Source organism: Agelaius phoeniceus, chromosome 1 (genome assembly GCF_051311805.1).
Source record: "Agelaius phoeniceus isolate bAgePho1 chromosome 1, bAgePho1.hap1, whole genome shotgun sequence".
NCBI classification, from domain to species: domain Eukaryota; kingdom Metazoa; phylum Chordata; class Aves; order Passeriformes; family Icteridae; genus Agelaius; species Agelaius phoeniceus.
The window spans coordinates 14043153-14067201 of record NC_135265.1 but is presented as its reverse complement, the minus strand read 5'-3'; the positions used below and the strand labels follow the sequence as shown (position 1 = coordinate 14067201).

Sequence of the window (24049 nt, the reverse complement as noted above, 5' to 3'; positions counted from 1 at the left end):
ACTATGCACAATTCCTGAATATTAAATCATGTGCCAAGCCAGAAACAAACAAACACATGCCATTTGGTTACATTTGCTCCTCCCATGATCAGCCTCAGCGTTCTTGCCTAGTTTCACAAATGCTGGGCAGCCTCATGGTCACACACACATCCCCTGCATTTCACACAGGACCTCCACTGACAACTCCCCAAAAAGACAGCTCTCTGCACTATGCCTAGAGCTCTGAACACTTGCATTTCTCTATTTTTGTGAGAGATATCCTTTATAGGGAGTATGATAAGCTTTAAAACTATCTTTGTGTTTTACAATGTATATGCTGCCATGGTTCCATGTTCATTAAGGTTGTTATCACAAGAGACTACTTATGAAGTGCATGGTCCTTGGAGAGAGAGGAAAGCAATAGAATCTATCCTGGCATTTTACAGAGTAATGGATAACCAGTTAAAAAAGATCACCCTAACTGAAGCCTAGCTATTCCTTTTTCCAAATCTTAAAGCCCAACTCGTTATAATGACAATAATTTTACTGCAGTTTTCAATCTCTACATGTGAGGAGTTTGAGATAAGAGCCTCCACCCCTGAGCCTCCCCATCTTCAGGCCATGAAACAGAATTCACAGACCCTTCCACTGCAGTTACAGTCACAATAAAAGAAAAAACCTAGAGGAAAAAAAAGCCAAAATACACCTGTCGGACAAGGAGAAGCACAAAAGAGGTACACTAGTGAAAACAAAAACATATACATTAGCCATAACACTGTGAAACATTTAGAAATAAGCAAAATAAATGAGCAGCATTACTGCCTTCTTTCTTAAAGCATGACATAGAAATAGGTTTTTCATTGTTACATGAAAATTTGACAAATCCACATTAAATTAGTGGTTTAAATTCACCGACCTATTTCTGAAGCTTTGATTTTATTTTTTTTTTAACTGACAGTGCTGAAACGCATTAATTTATAGTATCCAAATGTTTGAAGAGAGCATATTCAATCATATTAAAAGCAGGCCTTATTTTGCTGAAAATACAAGCTGAAGGCAGGTACTCTACAGCTGGAGATACAAGACCCATATGCTACTGCCACGTCTGATCCTGCTGCAACAGGAACCAGAGAAACTGAACCAGATTACTATGGACAGATGTCATGAACAAAAATAACTGAGGGAAGTGTTCCACACAGCACATTTCTGCTCAAGAAGAGAGCATTAGTAACCAGCTTCTCTTGCCATTTAGAATGTATTTGAGTTGCTCTAGTCTGGCTTTTGCTGGATACCAGAAAGCTACAGGGCACTTAGGGATCAGACACGTTCTTCAGTAGTAACTATGAAATTGTACTCCATCTCCTACTTTGTTTTCATGCACCAATAAATACAGATATACACCAAATACATGAATGTGTAAAATATATATACCTGTATGTATATAGCATTACATATAGTTTTAACTGCACTAAACTTGTATTTGCAAATCTGATCAACTGCTTCATACTTAAGTGAGGCTGTTTTATGATTTCCTCTCCTGCTGTCCCTGCACCCATTCCCAACCAACTGAGCAAGGAATGTTTCAATTCATGGTGTCTTGTTTGTTATCAGTTCCAATATTTGACTAATAAAACAAAAATGACCATGTGAGACAAAGTTTCTGTGTACCTAAACTTCAGGAACTGGTGAAAACTTTAACTCTTTCACACATTCCCTTTCATGTCTCCCTGGTATGAAACAGCATGAGGCCAGATTTGATCAGGGCCCAAGCAAGTCTTGAGGTGAACTGAGGGAAGAAAGAGTTCTCAAATAAAAGTGACATTACCACATATATGAATAAATTTCAGAGAAAATAAGATTTTTCAACTATTCTTTAAAGTTTGGTTGCTGTGGGGAAAAGGAAGGTGTTGTGGAGGTCAAGGCAAAGAATAAAACCCAACTTTTTCTTTTTTTAATATATTTCAAAATCAAATTAAAGATTGCACTTTTTTTTCCCTAGTACTTGACAATCTGTAAAAAAGAATTAATTGAGAGAAAGAGAAAAAAATACAATGATAGAATCACAGAATGGTTTGGGCTGGAAGGGACCTTAAAGATCACCTCTAGCTCCAACCTCTCAGCCATGGACAGGGACACCTTTCACTAGACCAGGTTGCTCAGAGCCCCATCCAACCTGGCCTTGATGGGATGGGGCATCCACAACTTCTTAGAGCAACTAGTTTCAGTGCCTCACTGCCCTCCTAATGAAAAGTTTATTTCTTATATCTAATCCAAATCTATTCTCTGTCAGTTTAAAGCCATTCCCCCCCTTTGTCCCATCACTACATGCCCTTGTAAAAGTCCCTTAAAAATCCTTACCTTTCTTAAAGCATTCTGAAACTGAATTTGCATTTTTGGCTCCATAGTGGTGAAATTATTCTTTGGTACAGAGTTTCACATAATTTATCTCATGGGCTTGAGAAATACCAGAAGTTACTGAGAAACACATGGATCATTTGCCCTGTGGACAACCAGAGGGCTCTGGAACTGAGAACAATTTCTAGGCAGATATGGCTAACCAGCACATACAAGCATAACACCTTAAAGGACTTGTAAACCAGACAATCTTTTCTATTTATTTGATGTATCACTCTAATTTACTAGAGCCCAAGTAAAACTCCACAAATACAAGCAAAAGCAATTACTGCCAGACATTTTAACAGGCTTCATACATTCCTCCATTTTTAGGCACAAAAACCCAGAAAAGTTTACAGAACTATTTCTCTAACACCTACTTGAACATATCTAATTCTATGCCCTTATTAATCCCTGCTACAGTGGTTTATAATGGTTTCCCAGAAACAATGTCTCTTGTTCCATCTTCAGAATGAGCTGTGATGCTACAGAATTACAGTTTGCTCCCTACTGCTGTTTATAGGAAATGAGGTGTTGTCCACACAAAAAATAACTGTACTTCTTTGGCACATCACACTTTCAAAAAGTAATTCCAGTGAATATTCCTTTATGCTAGAAGGTGACAAAGATCATCCTGCAATTCTTTCTTGCCTCATATTCAAAAGAAAGAGATGAGGCCAGCTTTGAGAGAAGTAATTGAAGCCCAGACAGAAGAACCTTCATCCAACAAAAAGTCTCTGGAGTCTGCAAGATGAACTCAATGTTTTCCACTCAGCACTCTTCTCTGAAGAGCCATAAAGGCATGTTAGAGCAGGATATTAATACCCCTGGTATCTGGGGGTAATGGGCTCTGCCCTACAGGTTTCTTGGCACTGTTGCTGCCTTACCCTTGGTGCCAGACCTGCTGTCTGCTACTCTTTATGCACGTCCTGGCAGGGTGCACAGAGCACTCCAGCCTCTCCACAGCTCTGCCAAGCACACAACAACACAACTGGAAGTTGCTAAATTAATTGATTATGCCAGATTGCAACCTTGTTGCCTGAGCTTCCTCTTCTCAGAAGTGAAGGTTTAACCAGTGGGAAATAACATCCCACAGTGGATACCAAAGAAGATATTAAAATGCCAAAAGGTGTGGAAGAATATCTCTGTCTGCAGCTACTCCACCCCCTACCAGGCCCTTCCCTTCTTCCCTATAGTGCATCCCACTCTCCCAACAGACTTTGTTCTCCTGTATGTGTCCTGCTAAAAAGATTTCAGTCTAACCAATTGTCCTGCTAGATGAAATTGCAAAAGGATCCTGATCTTCCAGGTACATGCAGAATCATTAACATATTCAAAGAATAAACCATCTCTCTTAATAAAAACACCACTACAAACAAACAAAAACAAAAAGCAGATAACTTGCTCTAAAGAAACATCATATTTACAATTTCAAACTGTGAACAGTTGACTCTGCTAACAAATATGCTTCCAGTCTACCATTACTGGCAAATTATTTACCTAATTGGTGAACAAATGGAACTAGTTAAGCTGTTCAGAGACTAAAATCAACACAAAACATCATATATTAAAATTTCATGTACCCAACATTTTACAAGATGATCACTATTAAGATTTCTAATCCAACTTCTTTTGCTGAGACAACAGTTTCATTAAGTGCCACAGTGCGAACCTAACGATGCATGGAAATCTGCCTCAACAACATCAAACAAGCAGAACTGACACAGGAGGTGCCTTCAAATCTGGGCACTGACTTTGCCTTTCAACAAAGGCTGACACAGAGACAGCAACTCACTTCATCCAACCTAACACTGCATCTTCTTGGAGGAAAACAGCAATGGAAGGAACGCTGACATTAAATGTGCAGAGGAAAGAATAGAAAGACCAAAGACAGAATTTTTTTCATAGAACATATAATCAATTTGCTGATAATTACAAGGCATAAAAATAGTTAATAACTCACATTTGGGAGGAGGTTGAGGGGGTTTTTAATACTCTGTGATATTATTTAAGTTCCGTTTAAACTAAGAATGGGTTTGAATAAAGAATGTTTGGAGTATGCTATGATTTGGCAATGCTGAACTTCAAATATCAGTAAGGGATTTATGGGTGCAGATCAGTCCCAGGATACCAGGGATTGGATTATAAACCTTCCCCTCAATTCACACAGTACAGTGTAACAAACCCTGGGCTGTTTCAAACAGCAAATTTCATTTTGAAGCTCTTCTGTATAAAGCAAATTCTGGGTTTATATCCTATTGCTGTAAAATAGAAATATCGTACATTTTTGTTCAATGCAAAAATTCAGTATTTTCATGGCATATGGCATAAAGAAAAAAAATGAGGTAATAATACTACATATGCACTACCCTACATGTGAGCTTGCTGCTGTATTCCCAATTTCCATATTAAAGATGCATTTATGCATTTTCTGTATACATCTGAAGACACTTCTTTGAAAATTTCAGGCATATACAAAGACATGAAGTGACTGCCAGGTAATGTGAAGGTTATTAATAAATTGAATTATAAAGAAAGAAATTAATTAATTAAAAACAACCACAAACTGGAATGAATAAGTGTCTCAAAAAATACTAAGATAAAAATCAATATAAATATACACTAAACAAATCTAATACTGCCTTAAAATTTATAATTAATGTTCTATGGTGTTAAAAATAACATAACAAGCATTTAAAAGTGCAGTGCCAAAACTGACCCACATTTGGCTACTATGCAGTATCATTGGATTTCAATGGCAGCGTGTTTAACATAATAATACTAATTAAAATAACCCTTCTGGTATCAGCTGTGAAGAACAGCAGCACTCCATATACTATAGGAATGTATTTATGAACTCAAAAATTAAATTATTTTCAGGTGTCCATTTCAGTCTTAATGCAGGTTTTTTTTGAAGCAGAAGGTATCCCATACAAATGTAGACAGCATGCTGCTGATGCTTCTATCATGCTTAAAGAGCCTATGTCAGGTAAGAATACACTTCTTTGTAATAGCTTGGAGTAGCATAAAGATTAGATTGATAAAGTAATATATATATATACACATATATATTACCTGTTCTTGCCTCTCCAGCCACTTGTCCACCATGGGATGACTGGCACTTAACGATGAACGAGCATTGTCTCTCTGAAACTGGTTAGACCAGCTACTAGTATCTCGTGGTAGGCTTCTGTAGTTTTCATCTTTCTAGTTTAAAAGAAACAAAAAAGGGTCTTATAAAAAACAACCAGTCCTTGCACATTAACAATGCAGCTGGTTATTAAATGAATACAAGAGGAAGACTGGACCCAAGGACAGTGCGATGGCTCGGCCACTCAAGGGCAAGAGCTCCTGTTCCTTAATGCCAGGGACACCCAAATAAAGCCTAGGTGGAGTTGTAGATCTTCCACCCACTCATGCTTCCCTTCCTCTTTTTCCAACCTCAAACCTCCAGTGCACAGATTCTCAAGTACATACTCAGCAAGGCTTTCAGAGCATCATTCTCCTCAGTTCATTCTCACTGAGAGCAAATGCACCAAATGAGTGCACTCAGTGACCGCTACGGCCACTACATCATTTTCCCAAGTCTCTGTATGTAATCAATTTTACAATCAAAGCAGTCTCACTGCTCCAGGTACTGTCCTTAAAACCAGAATAGTATGCTGTAGAGTTCAAAACTTGAATTTATTATTTCACATAATAATGCTTTGCCTGGTTTGCCTGAAGGTACAAGTACAGTCACATTTGTAGAACAGCAGCAGATGGAGATTGTGCTGACAGAGATACACTGATCCTACTGAGACTGATAATTTTTCTCTTTTTAATTGATGAATTTGTCTGCACATCTTTCCTACAAGCTGTACAAATTCTTCAGCTTCTAAAGGTTATTAGTCCTTACCCAGTCTGATCACTAAAAGCCAACAAAAGCACAGAGGCATATTCTTAATGATGGGAGTTACCTTTGCCTGAAGTCAGTGTTACTGATAGCTTACATAGCTTAGTTCCTTCCAACTGAAATAATACATGGAGCTAAAATTCTGCTTAGCTTTTCAAAAGAGAATTATAAATATACTATAATATATATATAAGTATACTTCCTTCAGAAGCAGAGTATTTTTTTCCAGTCAATGTTTGTCTATCTTCATGCCAAATCAGATAATTCAGAGAGAGTATCTATTTTTAAAACAGGACTGTAGTCCTACATATTTTGCAATATTACCACTTTGAGGAATCTCAAAACCCTCTAAAATAATAAACAAACAGGAATGCACATTTGCAGCTAAAAGTTATTATTTTCTTTATTTACAGGACACAGCAGATTTTTGACCCCCTCTTAAATCAATACTTCATTCCATCCGCATATTTCCTTTCCCTATTTGCCACACTGATATTTCTTTGGCTTGGAACAATACTAGTCCAATATTCTAGATGCAGCATCTTACAATTGTCCTTCACAACTTGACAATTCCCTTGCAATTGTCCCTCACAACTTTATTTCTTGTATATATATATATGACAGGCTTTGCTAAGAAATTCAGGTCTTGGTATAACTGTGAAATAGAGCAGTTTTCAAAAGCTTCCCATGCAAGACCAAGCTTTTCCCAGGCACATCAAACCTAAGCCTTCTTAACTGATGAGAACTTTTTTTCTTGAAAGATCTTGTAGTATAAGAGAAAGTCTTTGATTCCAAGACATTGACACTTCAATTCATCCAACACAAGATAACCTTGTAAAAATGTGTTTGCACAAGTAACCAGCCTAACAAATAACCACCACTAATTACTTTACCCTGCCACAAATGAGCCAAAGCTTTGTGCCTTTCAGCAACTGAAAACAATCTAGTATTCCAGTTCTGGTTAACCACACAGCAAACTAGAACATTGCTCTGTGTCTTGCTTAGAAAGGGAAAGTCAGCTTTGTATAGCAAATGCCATAAAAGCCAAGGAATGGTGTACACAAATTGATTTTGTCCTGTTGCTTCTCCTATTCAATTCTTCTCTTCAGGTGACAGGGGTGGCACAGCTCCTATAAGCCAAAACAACAATTTCTCTTGTGCAAAGTGGTGGGCAGGTATAACAAGAAAATCAGAATCTGACAAAGAAATAAGGAAAAATCATTTTATGCACAAAACTGCCCATACAGTTGGTGCGTGCATTATTGTCACCTAACAATAACCCACTACCTGACAGACATCACCTAGTCTGAATGAACAGAAATTTCTTCCTATGAAACAAGATGTTTTCTGTATTTCTGTACTTTATAGAGAATTCCATTTCTTATTGATTCCTGCTTACAATGTTCAATAGAAACTTTTTTAAAAGACATTTTTATTTATAAAACACAAAGCCCTCTCTCCACACAGCATCCTTTATGCCTGCACAGGAGCATTTCACAAGAGTAAGAGAGAAGGCAAGATGCTCATCTAGGGATGTGTTGTTCTTCAATTATTTAATCACCAGGTCTCAGAATCACAATGAACAGTCACATTGCACAAAGTTTATATTGGAAATTTGTGCTGCAAAAAGTCTCAAGTATCACAACACTCAGTGTAAGTGAAATTACCTAAGCTAAGAGAGTTAAATTAGGCCTCTGTCTTGTGTAGCTATACTAACGTCAAGTATTTTGCCAAGAGTTTAAGTCTAATATTATCTGTGCTGACAGAAGAGTACATTCATCCCACCTACCAAAATATTTCTGCTTGTAGCCCACTTCTGTAGAAGATTGCCTTTCTCCTGCAAAGACTTAAATCAGCTTATTTTACACAGAAGACATCCAAGCCACTCAGCAATTTTTTGTGACAGCAGAAATAAAAGCCAGAATGGTAGAGAGATGTGGTTTCTGTAACTCTTTTTGTTTCTCAGCACTTTCACCTCTCACCTTTCTTCAGAGGCTCAAAATAGTGCTATTATCAGATTGGAATAAAACACCAGTGCTGCAATCACAGACACAGTCATGTTGTTGTTAGCCAAATAGGGAAATATTAGAGGATCCACCAGGCACAGACCAGCCCTCCACTCCTTTCTTTGCCACTGCTTTCTGGCAAACAGCTCTCCCTGCACCCATGAGTGCAGCACTGGGACAAGCATCAAGCTGCAGGAGGAGCAGAGGGATCAGCACCCAGCACTGCCACACACCATCCCTCTCACAGACACCTCCACCACACAGCCTTAAGGTGCTCCTGGATACCTGTAACCCCATTTTTGCAGGGGTTTCCATTACTGCCAGAGCTAATTCAAAGATAGCTGTGCTGACAAACTACAGAGGCACAGGTGAAAAACATCACTGCAGCTTAGACATTGGGATTTACTGAGCCAGCTGTGATGCTGCTATTTAAAATATATATTGTTTGGGGAATTTTTTTGTGTAAAATATTCAACTGCTAATCCAGAAAGATGTGCATGTCTTCAGCATGTTCCAGCTTTAGCACACATGCACCCAACATCCAGCTGAAAAAGGTGTGTGTCACTTTTAGCTACAATACCATAAAGGAGAAGATTTCATGGTACAGAAGCCATCAGGGTCACTCAGGGAATTCCCACTTCTTCTGGAAATGCAGCTGTAAGCCCTCCTGGGACCAGGGCTGACATGCATCATCAGTTACAATTAAATGCCCTAATTTTTTAAAAAGAAGTTTCTTTCCCAAACATCTTTGGGGACCATGGGCCATGTCAGCTTTATCATGTTTGAAATGGAAATTGATCAATAAAATACTAAAACTGCCAAGTCATAATACCACCACTACACTTAACTGCAGCATTTTGGAGTCATTTTAATGAGGACACATAATCTAACACTTTAGGATTTAGTTCAGCATGGTGTCCCTGTGGGGTTTTGCTAGAGGATTGGGTGAAAGGGGGCAGGAAAAATGAAGCAGTTTTGCTATACTTTTAATTTCAGATGAATTGCAATATATAACAAGAGTCTCATCAAAGATTCTGTAGCTGGTAGATGAAATTATGCATTAGAATGGTCTGTGTACTTCAATTACTAGCTGTCATTGCATGAACTCACTTGTGATTTTAACTAGCAGTTATACCTCTGCAAACTCCCAGCATCACAACCCAACCAGAACATTCTCCACCTGGTGTGGTGACAGTTCCACATCTGTTAAATCATTTGCTACTTCTTAAATAGTGAAAAAAATGGGTTCTCACTTTGTTTCACCTCTTGAATGGCTAAAGTGTGGCAAATTTTGATTGCTTATTTAAAACAAAACTACACTAGAGAGCATTACAACAGGGGTAAAATAAACTGAAAACATCTTCAAAGTAATTTTCTGAAAGACAATTCAAAAATGCAAACCAATTTTTTACTTAAATTATTTCTACAGCAAGAGAAATGTGTCCCATGTGTCCTTTAGGACAGTCACTAAGAGAGATCATTTTGGACACTGATTTTTTTTTTTTTGCTATCCAGTCTTTTTCCCTGTATCCTATGCACTTTGGAAAAGGCTGCTTGTTTGTTTGACTCCAGTTCATTGTGATGGCCTCAGACTGAGATAGGATTTGTGATGAGAGATGAAGAAAAGAAACTTTATTTAGTCTTTTGAGTTTGTAATTCCACCTGAAAGACTTTGGCCAAATTTATGTTAATGTTGTTGAATCACTATACAGGTTATAAAGGTTGTTCTTCTTTTAATGCTCCACTATGACCATGTTAGACCCTGAACAATTTGGTGTCACTCTCAGACAGGATGCTAAAAGCTGTAATTAATTACCAAAACATTCACACAGTTTATGTAAGTAACTCTGTCTGATGAAAACATCTGCTTGCAAATGAAATAATATACACACAGATCCATTTTCCATGCTGTCTGATGGTCTAGCAAATAGATTCCTGGAGTTTTAGATTTGGATGAGGTTTCACGGCTGCTTTTGAACTGGATTTTAGACAAATATGGAATAAGACCAAATTGATCCTCATTTCTGAAAAATAACAAAACCAAAGAACAAAGAAGGCTGCACAAATAATATCTATTATACATGGAAAATACATTACATATATAAAATTAATTAACCCAGAAGATGCATTGCATGAAGAGAAATTCCATTTTTAAAAAAACCCTACTTACATAGATGTCAGATTTGAACTGTTCTCTCTATTAACATAGCATTTTGTAACAAGAATTTCTCCCAAATGTCAGGAATTTACCTCCAAACTAATTGTGCCAGTCACTTCCTATAACTATCCATGTACCTCAGGAAACTGACACTACTGCTTGGGTGAGTTTCCTTTAATTCCCAGTAGATTCATTTTCCAAGGTTGCTCTTTTCCTGATGTATACTGGAGAACATGACCCCAGAAGCTGCAATAATGCAGATACAGCCCAGCCATTTAATGTAGAGAAGAAGGAATGAGTTACAGCCACCCAGTATCAGAAACCTTTGATCTGAGGCCACTCTGCAAGGAGGAAAGTAAAAGAGGACTCCTACATTAAAGAATTACCACAGCTTCATGCCTTCTATCAGCTCTGACCCGGAACATGGGTCATTTCCAACTAGTAAAAACTGATTTGCAGAAGATACAAATATAATAGTCTAATAAAAAACTTGCATGCCCTAATAATGGTGAAAATAGATGAGAAGAATGACCACTCCACATTTATTTGGATATTTTCAAAAAGACCTTTCTCAGAAACAACCCTCTGTATAGCTCCATGAAAGGAATTAGTGTATTATGCTTCTAGAAGAGTTCATTAGATGACAAAAAGGAAAAAAGCAATTGAAAAGCCAGTGTTCTGTTTAAGTTCTACCACCTTAAGTTCAGAAATTTCCAGAGTTGTGCTACTCCAATTTATATATTCCATACTTTTTGACTGACTAGCAAGGCCTGACCTTAAAAAAAAGGAGTAACTATGGGCCATGATAATCAGACAGTTCTCTGTGCAAGTGGTGTTATATGTAAACATTCAGTGACAAAGAATATTGGCTCAATTAAGAATAAATTAAAAAACATGATACTGCCCATCCAAAACATTCTGTTGATGTCTCTTGTTTACAACACAAAAATTAAAAATGTCATGATCTCTGCACATTCACATGCAAAGCCAGAAGTTTCCAAATAGTGTTATTTCTCAGATGGAGGGACAGGAAAGAAGCTGCTTTTTCCTTTCACTCTACCTATTAATCGCCTAATAAAACCCCACAAGGGATAATGCAAAACAACTCAAATAACACACAGCAGTTTATATTCAGTAATTATAATTCAGAAACTGTAACTAAAAAGACATGGCTTTCCACTGCTCCATTTTAGAGAAAAATAAATGAACCGGTTAAGTTAAAGTGTCATGAAGCTACAGTTCTGATTTCTCTACACATTATACTTAGAAAACCATTTCCCCTTCCACTATTTTTCATTCAAGTGAATATTCTCTTTTTCTGTGCCACTTTAAAGGCATCTAAAGAGTTCTTATGCATAGCCACCTGTACATGAATCTATATGGGTATCTGATTAAATGCAATAATATAATTATGCACAGTCCTGCCATTTTCACCAGATATTTGCTTTTGTACCCAGATTTATACATTTTATGCCAATTTGGATTTAGAGAAAATATAATTTGTAAAGTTGTTTGTTTATTTCAAATGTTGATATGATGCATTTGATTCCTTGGGAGAGCCAAGAAATTTAAAAAAAGAAAAAAGCTGCTAATTAATTAATTTCAAAGCATCCTCTGAAAATATGATTTAACAAATAGAACACAAATATTAAATATATTCGAGAAGCTAAGAGAAACAGGGAATAAGGGGATATAGGAAACTTCACAAAGACCTTATATTTAGATCTTGAAATTAGGAGTATCTTATAAACTACCAGCAGCAGCCTTTTAAATGCCAAGTAGATGCTTTTAGTTGGCCATACCACTGAAATGCTGCAACTGACTGTCTGTATGTTTAGAAACTTGCATCTGATGCTCTGAAATGAAGAAAGGAGGCTGGGATAGGAGGTAACCAGTCTGTCTTCTCTAACTAATGGAACTGATTTTCCCCTTTCTTCATTACATTGGCCAGCATGGAGAAGAGCAGGTTTTTAAGGTCAGAACACAAAGGTCAAGTCCCAAATCCATGGTACCTCTTCCCCAGCAGCACTCACATATCACTGCCCTCCTCTGTAAGGAATGATATGGAGCAGGAGCTCCATTGGGCTCCCAGCAAAGCATCCATCACCTCACCCAAGCTGCCAATTCACTTCAGAGCTCAGCCAGAATTCCTCCCAGGGTCTGTGGAGGAAGGCCCAGAGAGGAACCAGGCCAGGGCCTTGTAGCAGTGTTTCTCTTTTATCTGAGTTTACAGCAGTACACACACCCTCAGCTCCTTGCAGTCCCACTGGGTTTCCTCACACTGAACAGCTTCCCATCTTCCTTCATCTTATTGCTTTAGCTTTTGTCCATGTTTCATTTACTTCACAGGCTCAGCAGGCAGTGCTCTTTAGCTGGGCATCTGTACACAAGAGCTCATTTATAGAGACAACAAAATTGGATGGTAGCACACAATGATCATCCCATCAGGCTGTGAAACAAAACCAGGCTAAGTGACCTCTGTTTCAGCCTCAAAATCAGTCATAACAGAAGTGCAAAAGGTGAGTAGGAATTCTTGTGTTGACTGGAGCTGATTTTCCCCACTAACTAAAGCTTAACATTTCCTCCCCAGCCTTACTACTTCTTTGCACTGATTAGTTCCACACATGAGTGAATTTTAATCTGATACTGCTTGCCTGTCTTGTCTTTATTCATTGCTAGATGAGATAAGTGAATTTTAAAATGCAAAAAATTTAGCAAAAAAATGATTAAATATTCACTGTTTAAAATTTGCAGGCTCATCTTTGTACACTGTTGGGAAGCATAGCCTGCAACCTGAATTGTACTTGAAACTTCTTTTTCTTGCTAGCTATACATTCGGCCAAAGTCCAAATGTGTTTTGCACCAATACATAACCTTAATAATCAGAAAGCAAGACAGACAAATATTTTAATCTGCAAAAACTCTTGAAGAACAAGTGTATATGTTTACATGGTTGTAGGTTGCAACTAAATAGATGAAAGCAGATCAAAACACAGATCCATATCTATTACCAAGAAAAATATATGTGCTTCTAACCTTTGGAAATAAAAAAAAATCACTAAATCTGAACATCTAACTGTCAGGGGTTATTTTTAAACTTTCTCAATCTTTTATCAACCTACTCTTTCAGGACCAGCCTTTCACCCTCAAACCAAGGAAGAGCTGCAAAAACATAAAAAATTAAAACCAATAGAGACAAACACTTAAACATGGGAATTTACAAAGTACACCCTCACTTAGAAAAATGGCAGAGGAAAAGTCTTCAATTATCCTATACCACGTACTTCAGAGCTTTCTGTTTTCACTATAGCTTTCAGTGGCTCTCAGAGAGGTGCTGCACACTGCATTTACTCAAGTGGAAAGACAAACAACCTGTGCACATTCCAGCACTCCTTTATCACAAGTAGGAGACTCTCTCACCCTGACCCTCCTTGGCACTCCCAGCTCATGATGCAGCACCGAGTCCCCTCAGCTGTGGAGCAGGCATTGCTCACCCAGACACTGCTCACCCATCACCTGCAGTGAGACTGGGACACAAACACACATCCTTCCTACATCACTGATGAAAAACAAAGGCAATGTGCTTAACAGACTTGCTCAGCCTGAGAGCAGAAGTGGGAAAAACTCACCAGCTCTCAGATCTTGCACCAATATCTTTAGAGGGGCAGAGAGGAGATTTGACAAATGGGCATCCACAAATGGATGACTTGGAGCAAAAGGAGTTAAAACAACAAAGGAGATGGAGAAAATTATACCTTCACTTAGGATGTATTTGTTTTGTTGTTGGCTTTTTGCCTGCTTAGCATGTGGTCATGACTGACTTTTGAATGCCAACAGCTGAATCCTGTCCACGTACACAGCTCTCAGCTAATGGAACAGCATAGCATCAAATGATGCACACTGACTGTTACCTCTGTGCAATAGGCAAGGATTTTTCACTTTGTGTCTATTACCAACCTGCTGGTGATGGTAAGAAATATTATATTTGTTTTCACATTTTGAAAGTCAGGAATTTTGAGCTCTTCCATAGAGTTTTCATTGCATTAAAATATCACCAGCAACGGTACTAAAGACAGACAATTCTTCATGGTATTCATGAAAGCACCTGAGGGCGAGGGAACATGAAGAAACACAAATTATTCCATCAAAACATAAGAACACAACTTTCTTATTCTGAAAATGATTGAACACTGGAAGAGGTTGCCCAGAAAGGTGGTGCAGGCTCCATCCTTGGAGATGTATATTCTCAAAACCTGGCTGGAGCCAGACCTGAGTAACCTGCCCTAGCTGCCCTTGCTTTGACCAGGCAGGCTGAACCCAACAACCTCCAGAGGTCCTTCCAACCTCAGCTGAACTGTGATTCTGTGAAAGTCATGAATTTTACACAACACCCAGGACAAAAATAACACATTCTGTGGTGACTTCATAGTGCACTCTCTTTGAGTACAATTCCTCTTAACTACTTAATCACCGTGCCACAAGCTGCCAGCAACAAGTTACTACCACAAAGGAAGAAAATGGATGCATCCAACTCCTGTTTTCTTGACTTTCCATTAATCTCTCTCCTGTAACATTGTACATATTAAAACACTTTATTTCACCACCTGTGGATAACCCATGCTCATTCTCCTTTCCTCTCAGTCTATGCAAAACCACATCTGAAATTACAAAGCCCATGACCATCTCATTGAAAAGGAAAAAGAACCTGCTCAAATATACCTGGATGAAGAAATATTCATGGCTATTAAATCCCTCAAAACTTCTGTTTAAAACATTGCATTTTTAGGTTAAAAGCAGGAAGCTGTATCCATCATGAGAGGGTTTAAAGCCTCTCATGACAGAGATGCCAGGCTCTTTGCAGATATCCTGAACTTCTCCTCAGTGGATTCACCTGTATTACAGCACTTCACCAATGCTGCTCACCAGGGACCCAGTACCTCCCTTGTGAAGGAGTCAAAACCAGAGACTGAGGTTCCCAAGAAACATCAGCAACACTTTGGTCTCCGGCTCCCAGAATGATGCCCAGTCTTTTAGTCCACAACCTTCCCCAGTTAATTTAATAGATTTACACACTGACATTTAGACTTCCTGGCTACAAAATGACACCAACACACAATTTTAATACTGAGCCCTTCAATCCTCTGAATTATACTTAAATTCTAGTGAAATACCACGTCTTTGGTGACAGTGACAAAACAATTGTCACTAAACTCTGTTTAAAAGGACTTCAAGGTAAATGAAACTAATTTTCACTTTAAATTTGATTTTGAAACTGAAATATCATTGCTGTGGGAGCTTTTCAAAATATGGATGCATGCTTTTCTCCTATCTAAACATGTTTCATTAGAGAAATTTTTTTTTCACTCTTTTTACAAAGAGGATTAGAAAGGACTGCATCTTTTACATGAATATAAATCCCTGCAACCCAGCAATCTGAAAATTTGTACTCATCAGTCTCAGCCCACAGGAACAGCAAAACTACCTGCAATAGGGGATGTGGGAAACACAATCTGTTTTGCAGGTAAGGTCATTGATGCTGGATGAGACTTAGAGCACTCATGGGAAGTCTCAAATTATTTCTCTGTGGTTTATAGAGCCCAAAAAAATTAGCTTTCCAAGTAGGAAGAAAACATATCCTAGAAATATTTATTATTCCTACAAGACACAGTGATATTCCACCTCAAAACACATATATGGACAAACCCATTTAACAACAAATAGGCAAAAAATTTGGCTGTTGACTAAACAGCAAAGACAAAAAGCAAAGGAAAAAAGCAATTACAAAATGATGTGCCAAGTACACTGAGTTAGGTGCTTGCTGTTGCTGATCCACCCCACAGAGCACATTGTGTGCCATTTGCTTTGCTGCAGGTGGGTGAACCCAGCAGCCAGAGGCACAGAGGCACATGCACAAACATTTTTTCTCTCTCTTGAGCTCTCCTTTTTAAGCTACATTTTCAATTCTTTCTGCTGTACCAATGTTGTTATCTCTGACAGGGCAACATATGAATCAAAATCAGAAAAGTCACAGTGGGAAGTTTGTCATAAGCCTGTTATCCACAGTGTATCCCTGCATTAAGCAAGGCAGGTTAACTAGATAAGCCTTCAGTCTTTCAGAGAAGCAGGATCAAGACAGGTAACTAATTTGTAATGAAAAATCATTTCTCACCATAAATGGAATTGTCAATTTAAAAAAACCACACTGAAAATATATGGGATAATCAATTCACAGTCATTATAAAATGCAGCATAACTGGTTGTTGCATTTACACTCTTCCAATGCTGTAACACAACATCTAAGGGGAAAGAAACATGATTTTTATCAATGCAGCTCACTTCTATTAAGGACAGCTAGTTGACCCAATAGGCTTTGGTACTGAGTTATTAAGAATGGGATTCACATCAACAGTTATTCAGAAAACAACAATACCAAAAAAGATTTTACTGCAGTGGAAAAAAGCACGTATGATATGCTTCAGCTGGGTACAATCTGTTCACCTGTACAGTTCAATACAATTCAAACAAAATTACACCTTGCAAATCAGGTATTACTCCAGGCCTCTGAGAAGAGAGTTCTACTTAGAGATTTCTTCTTTTTTCATTAGAATGGCTCAAGGAAGCAAGAGACAGGATTAAGTCAAGCTATGAGTCACTAGGTAATACAGACATGTCTCTCTCACAAAAGTATCTGAAAATGGTTTTAACATTCAATTTCAAAAAAATTAATCCCAAGAAGCAAATTTACCAACTAGAGGTGATCGGGAGCCAATTTTATGAATATTTCACAGATGGGAAGACCTATTCATTTGGTTGAAACCATTCATAGGAAGGATTAGGTCAGGAATTACCTAGCTAAGTACAGTTAGCAGCACTACAATAACTTGCAAATAATCAATAATTCTGCAAATAAATGAGTACCTTGGAACAAAAAACACTTGGGTGCCAGTTGCTCTTACAGATGAAAAACACAGAAAGTAAAAATTATGTGAGATTACAATTCTAAGGATAGAGAATTTATTACAATATCCTGATAATAAAAATATGTTTCTTTACAAGATGATTTGAAAAATGGATGAGAATGCAGGCTCAGTTTAGGGAAAGGATTTCATATCACAACATCCTACTTATAATAACAGAAATGCATCTCAAGTTCAACACACATCCAAATCTTTGCAAGACCAACTCAGGCCCCTCCAAAGCATACTCCTGTCTCTCTCTGGTCATTCTCTTCTTAGGGACACAGGAGATCTGGTGTCTCATTCCATTTATCCCAGTAACTACAGGCAGCACTACAGTACAGTAGGATCCTTCCACCAGCCTGTATTTTTACTCTTGCCCAGCACCCTTTTCCTTTTCTGTTTGCCCAGAACTACTGGCATATGTCCTGGCTCCTCACAGCCTTCTGTGCATGGCAGCACTCTCACCCCTTCATTTCATCTCAGCTTGGGCATCTGCCCATTCTCCTGCCATTCCAAATTCTTCATACCCAAAATGAAACAAACACCAGTAAGACGTCCTCTCTCACTTGTCCCTGAGAAATAAATCCCTTCTGCCAGACACATGCAGCTTCCCCTGTGCTAATTCCTCCAAAAATTGGACAGGGTTTCTACCTGTCAATTATTTCTCTTTAGAGGTGACGGGCTGAAAGTAATGTCACTTCTTGGAGTCAGTAGGTGGATGAAGCTTTTGGCAACTCTCCCAGAAACCCTTTTCATGTTTCTGCAAGATACTGCTGGGGCAAAGTTGCTAATCTACAACTGTGCTGCAAATCTCAGCCCAAGAACATATGTTCTTGTGCTGTCAAGAAAGAGAACTGCAGTGAAAACATTACATAGTGCCAACCACTCACAAAAGATATATGGGTGCTCAGGCCCAATGTGCTGAGCAGAAAATTAAGACTGTTCTCATTGCTTTTCTCAAAATGTATGTGTCATCTATAATCAATGAAACAGTCTGGAACAAAGCACAGCCATCTCTTTGTTATCCGAGTAGCTGAAGAAAACAACCTAACATAAGAAAAGAGGACTTGTTATAGCTCAACTAACACAAATACATTTGTAAAAATTCATTGTTAGTACTTGGGTAAGAGACTGGTGACAGGGACTTCAAAAATGCCACCATTTAGAATAATAATACAAATGAAATTGTTGCTAATACTGTGGAAGGAAATAAGAATTCTTAATGTCCATTCCTAAGATAAATAGGATTGGCTACAAAATCTTGACTCACATGAAGAAATCAAAACACTGAAAACAGAAAAAAACTCAGTCTAGCATAAACAAACTCAGGATTAATTCATAATACACATTGCATAATCAATTATTTAATACCATGTGTTTACTGCAATTTACCTATTAAAAATAGCGATCTGCTCTGTTCAAATGATCAGTATATAGAATGTCCAAAAATTATAAAAGAAGTTACCAGCATCTATTTACTGACTAATGTAACTTCAGTTCTTTCCAATCTTCTTGATTTAATGTTCTCTGGTGCCTTGCTTCCCATCCCTACATGAGATCATATACATTCCTTTCCAGTTTGGTCACCATGCTCCAATAGACATTAAATATTTTCATAAAAACCAAGAGTAAGTACATGCTGAACAACTAATGATGAGACTAGTGTGAAAGATTAGCTGCTGTTCAATTCTCTCCAATTTCTGCTAACTTCAGACACTCAAAGAAATCTGATTATGCTGTGTATAACTTTCATATCTATGCTTGTGGAGTAACAAAGTGTTATCTCATTATCATTTCACAAAAATTAACTGAAAATTTAAATACTTCAAATGGATTAGATTATCATTTTTCTTCCCTGAATCAGAGTAGTACAGAACACATATTTACAAAAGGGTACACACTTCTGTGCCATAGCAGTGCAAGTGACAGAAAACATACTATTACCTGCCTGAAATCCTGATTAAGCAGAAACTTAATGATACCAAGTTAGACTGACACCTCTGCAGAACAGGGACCTCAATGCCTATGAGCTTTTATAGATTCTTTAGAAATGACCAAAGGCCCACTGAAAATAGTTTGGTTCATTAGCAGTGTATAAAGACTTCTTTATTTGGGGTGTGTGAATCCTGACTGCTGAGACTTAGTTTGCATTTACAATACACAGAGTTAACAAGAATGAGGGGAAAAAAATAAAAGCCATATTAAGCTGCATATTTTCCAAGAGGACTTTGTCCTGCATAGTCAGAATGGTAACCAAAAGTGCAACATACTTTTAAAATTACTCATTTCTATTAGAAAATACACATTTTTTCCTTTTGAGTTTTTCTGCAAGTTACCATCACAATTATGGGCAATGTGGGGTCTGTATAAAAGGGCATGATTGTTGCAATTTTTTTTTAATTTCACACTGAGAAGAGTGCTTCTTGCTGACTTCTCTAGCAAATAATGCAATTCATGGAGAGATACAGAAATCATATTGAAAAAATGAAGGAAAAAAACCTCACACTACATTTCACTGTTTTATTTTTAAGACTGTTATCAAGAAGAGAAATTATTTGAAATTTGTGCTTTGTATTACTTCACTAGAGCCTCAGAAAGTAGAAATTAGCAATGCTGGGTTAGCAAGACAAACCAGACCAGCGTGTGGGCATGCAGATTTTTCACTGACATTAGGCCTTCTACAGAGATCAGTAAAAATTATTACAGACATGGCCTACCAGCATTAAAAAAAAGTTGAAAAATAAAAACTCTACAGAATAGTGAATAATCATAGATTCAACTACAGCTAAGGGCAAAAATCAAGTTTTTAGGGTCACTGCTGTGGTTATCACTGAGAGTCTGGGAAGGGCAGGACACGTGTGACTCAAACACTTCACTGCTGCTGCCAGGGTTGGGTGGACAAGGTCAGAAAACACAAGTTGAAACCAGGAGCAGATAAGAGAAGCAGAAAACAATTCAAGACTGATGCACATTTGTAATTTATTTACTGAAGAGGAGGAAAGACGCATACCTTTCTGTCATGAGCACTGGGCACACCAGGGGTGTTCTGCTTGAGGAAGCCTGCTGTTGTGGACCACCTGGTGGGGTTCTTGCGAGAAGGCTCCTCTGCAGGAAAATTTGTGTCACTCACAGAGGTGGAGAGGCCGATCAGTGCAGGGTCACTACTGCGCCGGACATGGAGGGGCATATCTGAAGAATAGAACAGACAGTAAATAAACATTGACTAGATTTCAAATGTTTCTGACAAAGGAAAAATATTTTTTCAAGCTCTGGAAGGGTGGCTGCGACCAAATGTGGTTTCACAGAGTAAGGAGTTATTGACCTCAGCATAGCTCCTCAAGGACAAGGTCTGTTCCCTCAAACCACAGCCTTGCTGCTTGGCTGCACAAGGAGAAAAGGAAGGGAAAACCAACCCCTCTGAACCAAGCACAGCTCAGTAGCTTTCCAAGTACAAAGCTATCTGTTGGGTGGCATGCAAAATAAAAAAAATGCAACATGAACTTGAACAACCAGGAGGTTAAGGTGAGATACAGGTATTTGGAAGAGCAGGCAGGCAAAGCCTGGTGGCAAAGCAAGGGGTGGACTTGGACAATGTGTCCCCACCCCACTGCCAGGGCTGCAGCCTGGGCACTGCTAGCACAACGTGCTGCCAGGAAGCTGCAGGCCAGCCAAGGCAGCCTCCTGACCTTCTAAAATATACTCTGCATTTCCCTCTCAAAACTTATGGAAGAGACTGTTTTCTCCTCTGCATTCTTCCTTTGCCTCTCCCTGACAGCTCAAGCAAGATCTGCGCTGATTAACCCTAATTCCCTCAGCCTTGCAGCTGGCGTGACTGACAGGAGAAAAATATTTCATTAGTAAAAAATGATGCAGCAGGAAGGTAGATTGATTGGAAAGAGATAAGGTTTTCTTAATATATGTAGAGGTCACATCCATTCTGGAAACTTTAATGGCACATTAAAGTTAGTTTCTTTTGAAATAGAACTTAATTTTTTCCAATTTCATTTATTATCCTACAGCAAATAGCCACACATCTATCCTCTTCTTGCCCAAACAGAAGTTTCACTGCCTGAATTTGTGACCTCTTAGTACTCTCCCACTCAGCATCAGAATAGAGAGGCTGTGATTTATCAGTTTTATTTCTCTTTATTGCAGCACTGAGAACTCTGAATGCAAAGTGCAAAGGAAAAAGGTGAAAGCGATGGCACCTAAGCAGTTGAGTCAGTGGGAAAGGCACAATGGGCAACAGCTGAGAATAAAAACCAGGACTAGGTTTTAATGCTTCAATGAAACAGTTCCCAAGGAAACTGAGGGTGCATGTCTGGCAATACTAACAGGAAAACACAGTGACAGGAGTTGTTTGTTAAATGACTTGTCTCAATCTCAACAATAGCTTCATGTTAATGTTACATTTAATAATATTAACAAATCTTATTTTGCAGGGCATTATGAATACACTGAGAAATACAGTCAGTCATGCCACACAATGAAAACATGCGAGTTTTTTCAATCCACAAGGACTCCTGCTGCTGAGATATAAATAAGTGTTACATGACCAAACACTAAAACAGTCAATCTATTTCATGCTCATTCTGGTAAAAAAGAAAAACAAAGAATTAATGTTTTTTTCCCTATTTCTCTTTGCTTTTAATTTTTTTAAAATTTTCATAAAAAAGGTAATTTCCAGCAAATAAAACACTTCCTTTTCTAAATATGTATACACTTACTTTTAAATATACACATAAGTGCATAATGGAACTAGAATTAATTAAAGGAATATTTCATGAAAGATTACTAATTATGAAGGAAAGTATTATTGGGCAGAGTTAAGCCTACTAAGAATTTGATTTCTCAGTATATACTCACAGACTCTAATAGAGGGTCTTTCTTTGATTGCCTTGTTTTCAACTACTTCAGCTTTCATGAAGCAGCTGAAGGCAAAGCATCTCCTTTCCCCCGATGACAAACACACAAACAGTGCCCTATGAAACCCCAGGAGCTCCCTGAGCAGAGGTGGCTCAGCTGCAGCCCCAGCACTGGATGAAGTGACCCCTTCCCAGCAGTGCTGTGCTGCTGGCACAGCCCCCAGCACACTTTCTCCTTTATTAGATCAGCCTGAGCCAAAAGGGGCTCTCTAGTATGTAGTGCCACTTAAGAAAAATACCAATCTATATTTGTTCCAAGCAGCAGCCCGTGCATATTATCATGTTTGCCTTCACTACCCACCCCACAACAGAGAATTACAATTTTCAAACATGACTTCACTTGCTCCTTATGCTTGTACGTCTATATATAAGCACGGGGATAGCAAAATGTTCTTGTATTTTTACACTTCTTTTTCAAATTGCTTGACAAAACAAAAGTTCAGTTGGGTGAACTTCTGTAAGAAGAGAAGCCAAACTGCCAACAAAGAAAGAAAGGAAATCAAACCAGCATTTCTGGAGAGGAGCAAGCCATTATCTTTGCCTTGGTTTCTGCTTTGTAGTCAAAAGCTGACAGTTTGCACAATGGTGAGTAGAGACTCTTCAAAATACAGGTAGTCAATTCTACAATAGAATTGCCAAATATTACTATGCTCTGGAGAGGACATTGACATGAGAAGCTTCTCTACAAAATCTACTCACAGAATGAGCCACCTTTAGTATGACTAGTTTCATTTCAGTAAGTTTAGCTATTGACATATTATCAGATGTTTACTGAACATTTTATCAAATCTTTTTTAAAAATGGTATTCTGTCAATATGAAGATATAAATTATCTCTTCTAGTCTTTTCTTATGGAAATGGTTCCATACATAAGGAGAAATTATTTGTGTTACAAAGCAAACTTTGCAATAAAGTGAATTTAGAAGACAAAAAAAATGTGTTTGTTGCATCTATGTATTTCCCAAGCTAACAAGAAACTTAAACACATGGCATTACTTTTTTTTTTACTGGAAGGGGACAGACACACAGAACTGGCTCCAACACATGCTGCTTGGTAATGGTCAATAGGTCTTAATCTAAGAAGTAAATCTTGTTCACACTATGTTAACCACAAGCTGGAAACATCATCTCCTGCATTCTCTTCAATTCTGTTTCCTCTCCATTAAAACAACAACATAAAAGAATATACTGAACAGATTTTTTTTAAACCAATATATTGTTGGTTAAAATCCTCTAGTTTACAGAATTTGACTAGAATTTATAGATTTGAAGAGGATATACTTTGAAATATTAAAAGGAAAATCAAAGGAAAAGAACTTAATAATTAAACCACAAGATAAAGTACGCATGGGACCGATGCAATGTCACTGATTCCAGGATGATGGCTGATACTGTTTGAAGTCTGTGGTTTCTTTGAAGAGTGGATAAAACAGCAATGAACTCTAATCACAAGGCTTCAAATTCTCTGTGGCACTAATGCACTGTAAATATTGATTTGCTTCTGCAGCTAAGGTGCCTTTTAAATAAGCACTTGAAATGGTAAATCTAATAATGAATTACAGGAAGTTTTAAAAGTCTAAGGAATAAAGAAAAATTAAATTAAAAATCCTGAAAGTTACCACTGACACAGCACTTGAGTCACATTCAAGGACTCGAAGTATTCAACCAAGAGTCAACTTCAGAAAGAATTATGTTGACAGAGAATCCCATTAAGTTATGTATATAGCCAGAAT

General features: G+C 37.9%; 1 protein-coding gene across 12 annotated transcripts in view; it reads right to left on the bottom strand.

The window, feature by feature from the left end:
• PARD3 (par-3 family cell polarity regulator) overlaps positions 1–24049 on the bottom strand; it is a 446494-nt gene that overhangs the window by 246461 nt on the left and 175984 nt on the right. For 7 of the 12 annotated variants that reach the window (XM_077173197.1, XM_077173317.1, XM_054645709.2 and 4 more), the window contains exons 4-5: positions 20402–20580; positions 5449–5580 (exon numbers count right to left, since the gene is read on the bottom strand). In XM_077173197.1, coding sequence (XP_077029312.1) covers positions 5449–5580; positions 20402–20580 — 311 coding nt within the window. The remainder of the gene's footprint in view (positions 1–5448; positions 5581–20401; positions 20581–24049) is intronic. The other 5 variants (XM_077173322.1, XM_077173231.1, XM_077173286.1 and 2 more) reach the window with 1 other exon arrangement.